This window comes from Lethenteron reissneri, unplaced genomic scaffold (genome assembly GCF_015708825.2).
Source record: "Lethenteron reissneri isolate LAM-NWPU_2019-01 unplaced genomic scaffold, ASM1570882v1 scaffold_1630, whole genome shotgun sequence".
NCBI lineage: Eukaryota > Metazoa > Chordata > Hyperoartia > Petromyzontiformes > Petromyzontidae > Lethenteron > Lethenteron reissneri.
The window spans coordinates 661,076-677,305 of record NW_026891367.1 but is presented as its reverse complement, the minus strand read 5'-3'; the positions used below and the strand labels follow the sequence as shown (position 1 = coordinate 677,305).

At 41.6% G+C, this 16,230-nt stretch overlaps 1 protein-coding gene across 6 annotated transcripts in view; it reads right to left on the bottom strand.

Moving 5' to 3' along the window:
- LOC133362810 (myosin-2 heavy chain-like) overlaps window positions 1-16,230 on the bottom strand; it is a 131,414-nt gene that overhangs the window by 78,664 nt on the left and 36,520 nt on the right. Inside the window, exons 1-6 of one of the 6 annotated variants that reach the window (XM_061581755.1) lie at window positions 9,338-9,376; window positions 7,296-7,400; window positions 6,590-6,693; window positions 4,204-4,321; window positions 3,236-3,306; window positions 937-1,009 (exon numbers count right to left, since the gene is read on the bottom strand). The exons of the other annotated variants lie outside the window; for them this stretch is intronic. Of the exons in view, the coding sequence (XP_061437739.1) occupies window positions 937-1,009; window positions 3,236-3,306; window positions 4,204-4,321; window positions 6,590-6,693; window positions 7,296-7,331 (402 nt within the window). The 5' untranslated portion in view covers window positions 7,332-7,400; window positions 9,338-9,376. Of the gene's footprint in view, window positions 1-936; window positions 1,010-3,235; window positions 3,307-4,203; window positions 4,322-6,589; window positions 6,694-7,295; window positions 7,401-9,337; window positions 9,377-16,230 lie in introns of those variants that run through there. 6 annotated transcript variants of the gene reach the window in all.

The following is a 16,230-nucleotide window of genomic DNA, read 5'->3' as shown; positions in this document are numbered from 1 at the left end:
CAGCATCAAAGGGAGGGGATATGGGAAATGCAGGTATGTGATTAGTACTACTCATGCCCGTGCGTTATGCAGGATTAGCAGCATCACAGGGAGGGGATATGGGAAATGCAGGTATGTGATTAGTACTACTTATGTCCGTGCATTATGCAGGATTAGCAGCATCAAAGGGAGGGGATATGGGAAATGCAGGTATGTGATTAGTAATACTTGTGTCCGTGCATTATGCAGGATTAGCAGCATCAAAGGGAGGCGATATGGGAAATGCAGGTATGTGATTAGTACTACTTATGCCCGTGCATTATGCAGGATTAGCAGCATCAAAGGGAGGCGATATGGGAAATGCAGGTATGTGATTAGTACTACTTATGTCCGTGCATTATGCAGGATTAGCAGCATCAAAGGGAGGGGATATGGGAAATGCAGGTATGTGATTAGTGCTACTCATGCCCGTGCATTATGCAGGATTAGCAGCATCAAAGGGAGGGGATATGGGAAATGCAGGTATGTGATTAGTACTATTTAGGTCCGTGCATTATGCAGGATTAGCAGCATCAAAGGGAGGGGATATGGGAAATGCAGGTGTGTGATTAGTACTACTTATGCCCGTGCATTATGCAGGATTAGCAGCATCAAGGGAGGGGATATGGGAAATGCAGGTATGTGATTAGTACTATTTATGTCCGTGCATTATGCAGGATTAGCAGCATCACAGGGAGGGGATATGGGAAATGCAGGTATGTGATTAGTACTACTTATGCCCGTGCATTATGCAGGATTAGCAGCATCAAAGGGAGGGGATAGGGGTAGCATTAATAAAGAGAAAGGATTGTTAATAGTATGTAGCTGCGGTAACTAAAACCACCACGTAAGCAACTAAAGTATAAACTACATATTATCATCAGCATACTAAACATACTGTTTTGCGTTTTGTATTACCAAGTTTGTGCGTGTCTGTACGTAGGCTCCGAGCTGTGCCTGGTGATGCGCTTCGACAGATTCCAACTCGTCCCTGGATTGAAAGAGAAACGCGTGACAGGTGTGCGGTGACAGTCCCACACGGTCCCTGGGACAGAGTAGTCAAGAAGGCAGCGCCGTCACTCCGCGCTCCGACTGCTTAGGGAACGGGGAACATTCAAAATGTGTAAAAGAGAGCAACAGGGTCGGGTGAGCGTCAGGTGGGACGGTTAGACCAGCGCCAGAGGTTGCAATCGGGTACCCGATACCCGTACCCTACCCGATACCCGTACCCGATACCCGATACCCGTACCCTACCCGATACCCGTACCCTACCCGATACCCGTACCCTACCCGATACCCGATACCCGTACCCTACCCGATACCCGTACCCTACCCGATACCCGTACCCTACCCGATACCCGTACCCTACCAGATACCCGTACCCTACCCGTACCCGACTACCCGTACCCGGCTGGGTACGGGTAGTCGTTTGCGACCTTGGTGCGGCCGGGTATGGGTAGGCCGTGAGTCACTGGTGAGTCACCGTTTGTCACTCATTTCCCAACGTCTTATCTCTTCTCACAATTCAAGTTCCTAGAATCAACCCACCCGCGCCTGCAACGTGGCTTCATCCCAGAGGTCGCAGTCGGGTACCCGATACCCGTACCCTACCCGATACCCGGCTACCCGGCCGGGTAAAGTGACTACGCGCAAACAGAAAAATCCAGGAAAAAAACGGCAAAGTCTTCCTGGAAAAAGCACCGTATCTCATCAACGCTGTGTGCAAGGCTCCCAGTGGGATGCAAGTCGAACAATCGCAACCATAAGACAGCGAGGATGAAGGTGTGGACCCATGCCGTGAAATAAAGACCTCACACCTTGAGCACAAGTGCCAGAGTCTTCGTTCACAGAGATGGGAGTTGTGTTTGTAACAAACGTACGTCAGAGGTCGCAACCGGGTACCCGATATCCGTACCCTACCCGATACCCGGGTACGGGTAGCCGGGTAGCCGTTTGTGACCCTGGTGCGGCCGGGTACGGGTAGGCCGTGAGTCACCGGTGAGTCACCGTTTGTCACTCATTTCGGGTAGGGTACGGGTACGGGTAGGCCGTGAGTCACTGGTGAGTCACCGTTTGTCACTCATTTGGGTAGGGTACGGGTAGGCCGTGAGTCACCGGTGAGTCACCGTTTGTCACTCATTTCGGGTAGGGTAGGGGTAGGCCGTGAGTCACTGGTGAGTCACCGTTTGTCACTCATTTCAGGTAGGGTACGGGTAGGCCGTGAGTCACTGGTGAGTCACCGTTTGTCACTCATTTGGGTAGGGTACGGGTAGGCCGTGAGTCACCGGTGAGTCACCGTTTGTCACTCATTTCGGGTAGGGTACGGGTAGGCCGTGAGTCACTGGTGAGTCACCGTTTGTCACTCATTTCGGGTAGGGTACGGGTAGGCCGTGAGTCACCGGTGAGTCACCGTTTGTCACTCATTTCGGGTAGGGTACGGGTACGGGTAGGCCGTGAGTCACCGGTGAGTCACCGTTTGTCACTCATTTGGGTAGGGTACGGGTACGGGTAGGCCGTGAGTCACTGGTGAGTCACCGTTTGTCACTCATTTCGGGTAGGGTACGGGTACGGGTAGGCCGTGAGTCACTGGTGAGTCACCGTTTGTCACTCATTTGGGTAGGGTACGGGTACGGGTAGGCCGTGAGTCACTGGTGAGTCACCGTTTGTCACTCATTTCGGGTAGGGTACGGGTACGGGTAGGTGAACAGGTACCCATACCCGGCCAGGTACGGGTACCCATTTGCGACCCTGGTGTGGCCAGGTCCGGGTACGGGTAAGGAATCAAAACCCGTTTGCGACCTCTGACGTACGTCATCCACAAAAGGAATATGTTGTGAATTGAAAAGCAAACAAAAAAATAAGTATAACCCGTAAAAACAAAGTTTTTCACTATAAATCCTTTATATGCGTGGCGGCTAGAGTCCTCTCGTCCTCTGGCTTGAGATGGCTGCCACCTATGGGTCAGATGATTGTCTGCCACCATTAAGCAATTGGTAATTAAATATTTAATTTGTTTTCCCTAAACAGTGTAAAATTTTGGAAGAAAATTTCACGAACATTAATTGTCACGCACAACGAGTCTGTGTGCAAAATGTCAGCTCGATTGGATCACGGGAAGTGGGTTAAAAAACGACCGAAAGATTTACACGGTCCTAAGCAAGCACGCAAGCAAGCGAACTTAATATAAAGGATTTAAAAATAGGCGGGAACGACTTACTGTCGGTTTCTATTCTTCGATTCCAACTCGTGAACTTTGAACTGCAGCGAATCTTCGTTGCGTTTTGTTGCCTGGAAACAAGAGCAGAGGTCGTTTTGAAAAACAGTTTTGCAGTTGAAATGTCCAATACAGATGTGAATTGTCGGTGCGTCTGAGCCAGAATACCTCAACGATATATACATATTCTTAATTCGGAGCTCTCGTGACTGCAGGGATTACTCTTTGGTTCTTTCGGTAAAGAACCAAAGAGATATACATAGTCTTGGTTCGTTCGGTAAAGTCATGTAGAAGGGAGATAATAAAATAATAAAAATAAAACATAATAAAATAATATAATAAATTAAAGTAAAATAATAAAATAATATGGTACTAATATAATAAAATAATGATATATTTATATAATAAATTAGAATGCTTTAAAATAATATAATAATATAACAAAATAATATAATAAAATAATACATTAAAATAAAATAATAATATAATAATAAAATAATGATATATTAATATAATGAATTAGAATGATTTAAAATAATATAATAATATAACAAAATAATATAATAAAACTATATAATAAAATAATAAAATGAAATAATAATATTATAATATAATAAATTAAAATAATATAATAATATAATATAATATTTTATTTTTATTATTTTATTATTTCCCTTCTACGTGACTTTACCGAAAGAACCAAGAAGATGAATCCCTGCAGTCACGAAAGCTTTACATCGAAACATATTTCGGTAAAGTCACGTAGAAGGGAAACTAGAAAGAAATAAAAATATAAAACAATAAAATTCTCACGACGTTTCGATTGCAAACACGTAGCAATCATCATCGGGTGTGAAAACCACAGCAACAACATTTTTATTATTTTATTGTTTTCCTTCTACGTGACTTTACCGAAAGAACCGATAAGATGAATCCCTGCGGTCACGAAAGCTTTCAATACAAATCTTCACCTCAATGATGTTGTTAAGTTCATCTCTTTGACTCGTCATGTGATTGAACAGTCCAGTCAGCTCCTCGTTCTCCAAAAGCGGCGTCCCAATCTTGTTGCTGATGTCAAGGTTGCATGTTCTGTTAAAAAGGAAAGATTGTAAAGACACGACTATTTCACACGTGGTTACTTAGCTCCAGAACAAGTATAACCCGTAAAAACAAAGTTTTTCACTCTAAATCCTTTATATGCGTGGCATCGGCTAGAGTCCTCTCGTCCTCTGGCTTGAGATGGCTGCCACCTATGGGTCAGATGATTGCATTGCACCATTAAGCAATTGGTAATTAAATATAATAATTTTGTCCTTAAAAGTGTAAAATTTTGGAATTTTTTTGTCACGAACATTAATTGTCACGGACAACGAGTCTGTGTGCAAAATGTCAGCTCGATTGGATCACGGGAAGTGGGTTAAAAAACGACCGAAAGATTTGCACGGTCGTAAGCAAGCAAGCGAACTTAATATAAAGGATTTAATAAGTATAACCCGTAAAAACAAAGTTTTTCACTCTAAATCCTTTATATGCGTGGCGGCTAGAGTCCTCTCGTCCTCTGGCTTGAGATGGCTGCCACCTATGGGTCAGATGATTGCATTGCACCATTAAGCAATTGGTAATTAAATATAATATTTTTGTCCTAAAAAGTGTAAAATTTTGAAGATAAATTTCACGAACATTAATTGTCACGGACAACGAGTCTGTGTGCAAAATGTCAGCTCGATTGGATCACGGGAAGTGGGTTAAAAAACGACCGAAAGATTTGCACGGTCGTAAGCAAGCAAGCAAGCGAACTTAATATAAAGGATTTAAAAAAAGCAACAGTTGTGTAAATCCAAGAGAGTGCAGCGTATTCTCTGGATTATACGATGCTGTGGAATGTAAGATGCACCATAAACCTTGGCCCAGTGTCAATGAAGCTAACACAAATACACATCGATATTTATTTGGTAACAAAAATAAGTAATATTTAAAAATACTTTTAAAAAAAGACACGCTTTCATGAAATGTCCCGTACTCATCATGGCAGAACTCCACGACTCCAGGAAGTGGCCCCGCAGCTTGCCGTGACGTAAGGCAGCGCGGTGATTTACAGGCAACGTGAGTTGAGCGTGGACAATTAGACCCGTAAAAAAGATTGTTTAAAAATATTTTATTTATTTCTAAAGATAGAATATAGTGTTGTCATCAGCGTGACACACCTATACCGAGTTTGCAGTAGATAGGACATTGGGAAGAGGGTTGAAATAGAGTTACAAGATTTGAGGATACGACAACAGACAGAGTGAGTTAAGTTAAAGCGTGTAAAATGTTTAAAAATATAAAAAAATAATTGTATTTTTAATGATAGAAAATTGTGTTGTCATCAGTATGACACAAATATACCAAGTTCGCAGTCGATAGCAAATTGGGAAGTTGGTCAAAATAGAGTTACAAGATTTTTTGAGGATACGACAACAGACGGAGTGAGTTAAATAACAGCGTGTAATAATAACAGCGTGTAATAATAACAGCGTGTAATAATAACAGCGTGTAACATGTTTAAAAATATATAAAAAAATGATTTTTAATGATAGATTATAATCTTGTCATGAGTATGACAAGTATACCATTCTAGATTTGAAGCTTTCGTGACTGCAAGGATTCATACTCTTAGTTTTTTCGGTAAAGTCAAGTAGATGAAAAATGAAATTATTCTTATTATTTTATTTTTATGAATTTTTAATTAAATGTTTTACCTACGTGACTTTACCGAAAAATCCAAGAGCATCAGTATACCAAGTTCGCAGTCGATAGCACATTGGGAAGTTGGTCAAAATTGAGTTACAAGATTTGAAGATACGACAACAGACAGAGTGAGTTAAATAACAGCGTGTAACATGTTTAAAAATGTAAAAAAATAATTGTATTTTTAATGATAGAATATCGTGTTGTCATCAGTATGACACAAGTATACCAAGTTCGCAGTCGATGGCACATTGGGAAGTTGGTCAAAATTGAGCTGCAAGATTTTTTGAGGATACGACAAGAGACGGAGTGAGTTAAATAACAGCGTGTAATAGTAACAGCGTGTAATAATAACAGCGAGTAATAATAACAGTGTGTAATAGTAACAGCGTGTAATAATAACAGCGAGTAATAATAACAGCGTGTAATAATAACAGCGTGTAATAATAACAGCGAGTAATAATAACAGCGTGTAATAATAACAGCGTGTAATAATAACAGCGTGTAATAATAACAGCGTGTAATAATAACAGCGAGTAGTGGCAGTAATACAAATGGAGAGAGGGCGAATGATAGAGGGGTGCCAAAAAGCCCGAATGATCTTAGAAATGAAGCTCCACCATTCACCTCTGTTGACACAGTTCTGATTCCAGAACCTTCACTGCCTTCAAGGCGTCTTTAAGGTCATTCTTCAAGGCACAATCTTTTGCTTTCATTCCGTTGAGTTCACTCTGAAATCGAACGACACCCAAGACGTCACGCCAGATTGACGCGAACGGCACGTTTCTGCGCACAAAAGAGCACAATTCTAACGCGCGTTCGCCAACAACTTAACGGGGAAATGTAGCACAGGTTAATTTTACGATAGATTTAAGAAACATTTTAAATACCTTGCTTTCACCATTGGAACCTCATTTGCCAGTAAAAAATATATGATAATTGTTTTTTTACCCTTTTATCTGGCAACAAAACTGACACCTTTTTTGTTGCCAGATAAAAGGGTAAAAAAAACAATTATCATATTTTTTACTGGCAAATGAGGTTCCAATGGTGTAAATGCTCACCCCGAGCTCTCATACTCTGATGGTGCATTGTCTTTGAGTTGTGCGCCTTTTGGCGTCATCTGGTCCAACTCCATGTGAGACTAGGCTCTAAGGAAAGCTGTCTCGGGTGTGGACCAATCAACTTCAAGGACAGTGCACATACATTATCAGAGTTATATTTTTTGTTTGCATTATGACTGCAGGTATTGTGGTCTATGCAAACATGACTCCTCGTAAAAAAGGTGTCAGTTTTGTTGCCAGATAGAAGGGTAAACAACCAATTATCGTACCTCGCTTTCGTTCATCAGCGTTCTCGTGGCGGCCATCTGCTGTTCCAGCTGACGGGTGGTTTCTTGGAATGAAGCTCTCTCTTGTTCGAACCTGTCCAAAGATTCCTTCACACAAGACACGGCACGAGATCAACACCCCTCCTACGATACCCCCAACGTATTTATTGCACACGATGGCCGGAGCGCTCTCGGATGTCGTCTGAACGTTCCGTTTCTCCCCACCCCCCGTGCTACCCGGAGCTTGCCGGGAGCTAAACGTCAAACGCCTTGCCAAGCAAACTTTGCGACGCAACCCAGGGACTGTGCGGCAGAGGTCGCAAACGGGTTTTGATTCCTTATTTTTATTATCGGCACACAGAGAGAGAGATCGTCTCTGTGACGAGGCCTTAAATAGAGAGAGGGGGGGGGACGGGGTCGGAGAGAGGGAGGGGGCAGAGAAAATTTAGCAAGTCAATGAGTAGGGTGACGTGTGGTACGGTACGCAAGCTTGAACATTAGGAGAAAGGGAGAGAGACACACTAAAATTAAATAACCTTTGTGCCGATGTGTTTTCTCTCTCTCTGTGTATCTTGGTGATATCTGTCTGCTTATATGTCTGTCTACAGTTTTCTGGTTAGATTTTTGTTGCTATTTCATTTATACCTTAATTCTAGATTTGAAGCTTTCGTGACTGCAAGGATTCATATTCTTAGGTTTTTTCGGTAAAGTCACCGTGTAGGTAAAACATCAAAATTAATAAAAATAAAATAAAGATCACGACGTTTCGAAACGTCGTGATCTTTATTTTATTTTTATTAATTTTGATCATTTATAGCTGACGATGATTGCTTGTGTTGCAACAGAAACGTCGTCGTATGCTATTACTTAATTTATTATTCTATCTTTATACGTGACTTTTCCGAAAGAACCAAAGAGTAATTCCTGCAAGTCACGAAAGCTCTAAATTACATTCTAGACTTGAAGCTTTCTTGACTGCAATGATTCATATTCTTAGGTTTTTTCGGTAAAGTCACCGTGTAGGTAAAACATCAAAATTAATAAAATAAAATAAAGATCACAACGTTTCGGAGGCAACACAAGTCTCCGTCATCAGGTGGGACTGTCACAGCCGAATTAGCTGCATCAAGTGAAGCAATGATTCAAGATGTAATCCCTTATAAGCAAGTTGAAGGGGGGGAGGAGAGGGGGGGGGGGAGCTCATCAAAATGTGGTAGCCAATGAATGGAACGTATCGGGAGGGAGGGGGGGGCTGGGGATGTTTTACCTACGTGACTTTACCGAAAAACCTAAGAATATACTCCAAATTAAACTTATGGACTTCCAATTGTAGCGTTGAACATTGTCCACCCTCGTGGCTGATGTTGTGAAAGCGACGTGAAAATGTAACTCACCAGCGCGACCTTGTGTTCCGCATTGTTACCGTCACTTTCAATCGTCACATTATCTAGGGATAATAATCGATTAATCGTATTAATAAAGGAATATCAATACATGTTGGACGCGATGAAAATATATCAAACAGACGTTAATAATGTACACCCGATGAGAGAAATCTTAATTTTAGAACTTTCGTTACTGCAGTAAATGATTATTTGGTTCTTTCGGTTAAGTCACGTCTAAAGATAAAATAATAAATTAAATTAAATAATAGCATATTACGACGTTTCGATTGCAACACAAGCAATCATCATCATCAGGTGTAATGAAATAGCGACATAAAATCTAACCAGAAAACTATAGACAGACATATTAGCAGACAGATATCACCAAGATACATAGAGGGAGCAACACAGGAACCAGAGAGGGGTGATCATCTCTGTGGGGTGGCCTTAAATAGACAGAGGGGGGAGGAGGCAGAGAGAGGGAGGGGGGGGTTAGAGAAAACATTTGCATGTCAATGAGTGGTCCAAAAACAAGGTTCTGCAAGTGCGATGACACGGCAAGCAAGTCTGAAAATCAGAAGGACAAACGAAAATTCAATAATGTCGCACATGCGATAATAAACTCGCAATGGACATTCACGCTTGCAAAACGTTGCCTACCTATTTCTGTGTTTATTTCACGAATATTCGCTTCAAACCTGCTACGAATCTCTGCTTCATCACTGCACCTGAAAGAAACGTAACAAGACGTCAGCCTCATTTAATTGTTCAAAAATGTATCGGCAATGCAGCACACTCTCAGTGCAACACGAAGATCCCCCGTTTAGCCTCAACAGACCGTAGGGGCAAGTGCTGTTCGCAAGCACCTATGAAGGCTACCGGCACGGCACACGAGGGGGTGGGTGGCCAGCACCACGCCCGACCGCCTTTGTCTCCCCAGTAGCGATGTTTACACACCGCACCAGGTACTCATTTGAGGCCGAGTCGACCTAGGGGAGACCCAGGATCGGTTCAGATAATCACAGAGACACACACACACAGAGAGACACACAGAGACACACACACAGAGAGAAACACAGAGACACACACGCACAGAGAGACACACAGAGACACACACACACAGAGAGACACACAGAGAGAAACACAGAGACACACACGCAGACACACACACAGACAAAGATCCCCCGTGTAGCCTGAACAGACTGTAGGGGCAAGTGCTGTTCGCGAGTAGCACCTATGAAGGCCGGCACGGCACACGAGGGGGTGGGTGGCCAGCACCACGCCCGACCGCCTTTGTCTCCCCAGTGGCGATGTTGACACACCGCACCAGGTACTCATTTGAGGCCGAGTCGACCTAGGGGAGGCCCAGGACCGGTTCAGATAATTGTCACGCGAACGTTGAGTTCGTGATGTGCGTCAGAGGCCAGATTAAACGATGCAGAAAAGTGCATCGGTGAACAAAAGAGACGGCATTTGTTTTGCTTTGCAGATACAAACACAGTCAGATGTTCTACGGAATGCAGATGTGGCAACAGCATCACAGCCGCCTACTTGCTGTACTGTCAAAGTTCACCACTTGCCTCTGGCAGGCTGCTTGTGTCAACTCGTGATTTTCCTTCTTTCGGTTTAGAAAAATAACTTTCAGGTCCAAAAGTTTGTGGTGCAGCCCGTCACACGATCGCCGCAGCTCTGTCGCGCGCGCGGCGTGCTCTCGCTCCTTCTCCGCAAAACTTCTCTCCGTGTTTTGTATCTCGGCCTACAGCAGCAAGGCAAGAACATCCGTTTGGTCATCAGTGTTTCTGAAAGTTCTACGATGATTAAATCAACGGGGCAGGCGGGTGACCCGCTACATTTTTCAGATACAGCGCAAAGCTGAGATTTGCCAAAAGAAGGCAAGAGAAAAGCATTCCGTAAAAAATTCTAGACTTGAAGCTTTCGTGACTGCAAGGAATCATATTCTTAGGTGTTTTCGGTAAAGTCACCGTGTAGGTAAAACATCAAAATTAATAAAATAATAAAATAAAGATCACGACGTTTCGGAGGCAACACGAGTCTCTGTCCCACCTGATGACGGAGACTTGTGTTGCCTCCGAAACGTCGTGATCTTTATTTTTATTTTATTATTTTTGATGTTTTACCTACACAGTGACTTTACCGAAAACACCTAAGAATATGATCCCGTAAAAAACTATACAGAAATAAATATGCAGACAATATTAACTATACAGTCAAACGTTGGATTGCGAGCATAATTCGTCCCGTAGACGTGTTTGCAATCCAAAGCACTCGTACATCAGCTGCGATCACGTGACGCTCGGCAGACAAAGCGTACACTACGCGTACTACTCATATTGCAAGACCCCTCCTCGCTCGTTTATCAAATTAATATTTTTTTAGATTTAAAGCTTTCGTGACTGCAGGGATTCATCTTCTTGGTTCTTTCGGTAAAGTCGCGTAGAATGGAAGTAATAAAATAATAAAAATCTAATAAACTCATTCTCACGACGTTTCGGCCACAACGCAAGCAGCCGTCCTCAGGTGAAGAACAGTTCTGTCGGGAAGACAGCGTCTGACATTCATTCGAGAAGACAGCGTCTGAAATTCATTCGAGAAGACAGCGTCTGAAATTCATTCGAGAAGACAGCGTCTGAAATTCATTCGAGAAGACAGCGTCTGAAATTCATTCGAGAAGACAGCGTCTGAAATTCATTCGAGAAGACAGCGTCTGAAATTCATTCGAGAAGACAGCGTCTGAAATTCATTCGAGAAGACAGCGTCTGAAATTCATTCGAGAAGACAGCGTCTGAAATTCATTCGAGAAGACAGCGTCTGAAATTCATTCGAGAAGACAGCGTCTGAAATTCATTCGAGAAGACAGCGTCTGAAATTCATTCGAGAAGACAGCGTCTGAAATTCATTCGAGAAGACAGCGTCTGAAATTCATTCGAGAAGACAGCGTCTGAAATTCATTCGAGAAGACAGCGTCTGAAATTCATTCGAGAAGACAGCGTCTGAAATTCATTCGAGAAGACAGCGTCTGAAATTCATTCGAGAAGACAGCGTCTGAAATTCATTCGAGAAGACAGCGTCTGAATTCATTCGGAAGACAGCGTCTGAAATTCATTCGAGAAGACAGCGTCTGAAATTCATTCGAGAAGACAGCGTCTGAAAATTCATTCGAGAAGACAGCGTCTGAAATTCATTCGAGAAGACAGCGTCTGAAATTCATTCGAGAAGACAGCGTCTGAAATTCATTCGAGAAGACAGCGTCTGAAATTCATTCGAGAAGACAGCGTCTGAAATTCATTCGAGGAAGACAGCGTCTGAAATTCATTCGAGAAGACAGCGTCTGAAATGCAATTCGAGAAGACAGCGTCTGAAATTCATTCGAGAAGACAGCGTCTGAATTCATTCGAGAAGAACAGCGTCTGACATTTCATTAGAGAAGACAGCGGTCTGAAATTCATTCGAGGCAGACAGCGTCTGAAATCATTCGAGGAAGACAGCGTCTGAAATTTCATTCGAGAAGACGTGTCCTGAAATTCATTCGAGGAAGACAGCGTGTCTGACCATTCATTCGAGAAGGACAGGTTGCTGAAATGCATTCGAGGAAGACAGCGTATGAAATTTCATTCGAGAGAAGACAGCGTCTGACATTTCATTCGAGGAAGACAGCGTCTGAAATTCATTCGAGAAGACAGCGTCTGAAATTCATTCGAGAAGACAGCGTCTGAAATTCATCGAGAAGACAGCGTCTGAATTCATTCAGAGGACAGCCAGCGTCTGAAATTCATTCGAGAAGACAGCGTCTGAAATTCATTCGAGAAGACAGCGTCTGAAATTCATTCGAGAAGACAGCGTCTGAAATTCATTCGAGAAGACAGCGTCTGAAATTCATTCGAGAAGACAGCGTCTGAAATTCATTCGAGAAGACAGCGTCTGAAATTCATTCGAGAAGACAGCGTCTGAAATTCATTCGAGAAGACAGCGTCTGAATTCATTCGAGAAGACAGCGTCTGAAATTCATTCGAGAAGACAGCGTCTGAAATTCATTCGAGAAGACAGCGTCTGAAATTCATTCGAAGACAGCGTCTGAAATTCATTCGAGAAGACAGCGTCTGAAATTCATTCAGACGCTGTCTTCCCGACAGATGTTCTTCACCTGAGGACGGCTGCTTGCGTTGTGGCCGAAACGTCGTGAGAATAATTTTATTATGTTTCATTTTTATTATTTTATTACTTCCCTTCTACGCGGCTTAATGTTTTATTTTTATTATTTTATTATTTCCCTTCTACGCGGCTTAATGTTTTATTTTTATTATTTATTATTTCCCTTCTACGTGACTTAATGTTTTATTTTTATTATTTTATTATTTCCCTTTTACGCGGCTTAATGTTTTATTTTTATTATTTTATTATTTCCCTTCTACGCGACTTAATGTTTTATTTTTATTATTTTATTATTTCCCTTCTACGCGGCTTAATGTTTTATTTTTATTATTTTATTATTTCCCTTCTACGTGACTTAATGTTTTATTTTTATTATTTTATTATTTCCCTTCTACGCGGCTTAATGTTTTATTTTATTATTTTATTATTTCCCTTCTACGCGACTTAATGTTTTATTTTTATTATTTTATTATTTCCCTTCTACGTGACTTAATGTTTTATTTTTATTATTTTATTATTTCCCTTTTACGCGGCTTAATGTTTTATTTTTATTATTTTATTATTTCCCTTCTACGCGACTCAATGTTTTATTTTTTATTATTTTATTATTTCCCTTCTACGTGACTTAATGTTTTATTTTTATTATTTTATTATTTCCCTTCTACGTGACTCAATGTTTTACTTTTTTATTTTATTATTTCCATTCTACGTGACGACTTTACCGAAAGAACCAAGAAGACCAAGTTACTCGCAGTCCAAGGTTTTGCCGCGTCAATATGAATGGACGTGTCACCCGCAGTCCGCTTTCAAATTCGTGACGTCGATTTATTTCCAACTTGAGGGTTTTGATTCCTTCCTGTGTTTCCTCAAGTCGTGATTGAAAGTCGCCTGCGAAAGACACAAAAATTAACCCGTAAAAACAAAGTGTTTCACTCTAAATCCTTTATATGCGTGGCGGCTCGAGTCCTCTCGTCCTCTGGCTTGAGATGGCTGCCACCTATGGGTCAGATGATTGTCTGCCACCATTAAGCAATTGGTAATTAAATATTTTAAAAAAAATTCCCTAAACAGTGTAAAATTTTGGAAAAAAAATTTCACGAACATTAATTGTCTCGCACAACGAGTCTGTGTGCAAAATGTCAGCTCGATTGGATCACGGGAAGTGGGTTAAAAAACTACCGAAAGATTTGCACGGTCCTAAGCAAGCAAGCAAGCACGCAAGTGAATTTAATATAAAGGATTTAAAAACAACTCAAATTGGGATCACCTTTAACGGTCAGATGTGCAAGATATTTTCCTAGCACACACACGTACCCAGGCTGTTGGCAAAAGCACACAACTTGAATGGACTCTCACTCTCACCCGTTATTTCTTCGAGTCCAACACAGTTTTCAATGGAATCTTGCAGCTTTTGAGAGGTCGTTTTGAGTTCTTCATTTTTTGACTCCAAAAGCTCAGATTTTTCTTTGACCTAAAAGTGAAAGACAGCTCTGATGTGATAACTACTCAACAATACGACCGTATACACGAATCTATGAAATGACCTACTGCCGGGCAAGGCAAGTTTTCTGGTTTGCAAGTCATCATTGAATTCAAATAAGTTTTGTTTACCGGAATGAAAATAACTTTCAAAAATCAAGATACACGAATCTATGAAATGACCTACTGCCGGGCAAGGCAAGTTTTCTGTTTTGCAAGTCATCATTGAATTCAAGTAAGTTTTGTTTACCGGAATGAAAATAACTTTCAAAAATCAAGATACACGAATCTATGAAATGACCTACTGCCGGGCAAGGCAAGTTTTCTGTTTTGCAAGTCATCATTTAATTCAAATAAGTTTTGTTTACCGGAATGAAAATAACTTTCAAAAATCAAGATACACGAATCTATGAAATGACCTACTGCCGGGCAAGGCAAGTTTCTGGTTTGCAAGTCATCATTGAATTCAAATAAGTTTTGTTTACCGGAATGAAAATACTTTCAAAAATCAAGATACACGAATCTATGAAATGACCTACTGCCGGGCAAGGCAAGTTTTCTGGTTTGCAAGTCATCATTGAATTCAAATAAGTTTTGTTTACCGGAATGAAAATAACTTTCAAAAATCAAGATACACGAATCTATGAAATGACCTACTGCCGGGCAAGGCAAGTTTTCTGTTTTGCAAGTCATCATTGAATTCAAATAAGTTTTGTTACCGGAATGAAAATAACTTTCAAAATCAAGATACACGAATCTATGAAATGACCTACTGCCGGCAAGGCAAGTTGTCTGGTTTGCAAGTCATCATTGAATCAAATAAGTTTTGTTTACCGGAATGAAAATAACTTGAAAAATCAAGATAAAGAGGTGAAAATGTGTACATCCCATATATTTCGATTTAAAGCTTTTTTCGTGACTGCAGGGATTCATCTTCTTGTTTCTTCGTCAAGTCACGTAGAAGGGAAGTAATAAAATAATACAAATAAAAATAAAATTATTCTCACGACGTTTCGGCCACAACGCAAGTAGCCGTCCTCAGGTGAAAACCAGGTCTGTCGAGGCGACAGCGTCTGACCATTTTTTATTACTTCCCTTCTACGTGACTTTACCGAAAGAACCCAGAAGATGAATCCCATATATTGTGTTGAACAAATGCATTTAGGCACTGAATACGTTTTAAAGTGGAAAGTAGTGACATTTTAAGCATTTAAAAGTTCACTTGTTAAGCAGTTAAAATGTGATCAGTGGCGGCTCCTGCAAAATCTCTCAGGGGGGGCAAACGTCTGATGATTGATAGGATAAGCTCCACCCTGCAATGGATAAATTAACAGCTTAAAGCAGGTAAAGGCAACTTCACTTCTTTAATATTAATGACAAATAAGAGTGACGCGTACAATACATCTTGTTTGGTTTATATAGCTCACTATTAGAACAACCACTCAAGTTTCTTTTATTAAAGATTCCCTAGGTGGCGACAAATTATATTGTTGATGAAACGTGCTTGACGTATGATGACGTGAGCACGTTAGGGGCGAGCCCTCCCGGGAAGCCGTAGAGAATGCTTTGCAGCGCCCGCCTGTCGAAAACAGAACATCTTTCAATGCAAGTCTATGGGAACCACTCGGGCGATTCTCAGCCGGAGTGAAATCGCCCAAAAAGATGCGGTACTCCACAGAACGTGACATGACGCTGATTGGACTATATCCAGAGGCTGACAGTGACGGCTAGCGTGTACTCTGTGGTTGAATGACAGTTGGTGGTGCGTCGCCCAATTCGCCCTAATGAAAACCGCCCCTGAATATAGCAAAAGCGATCAGCTCACAAATTCCACACCCACCTGGCTTTCTATAATCGCCGACTTGTTTGTGAAGTCCTCCTGAGCTCTTCCCATCTCCTGCACG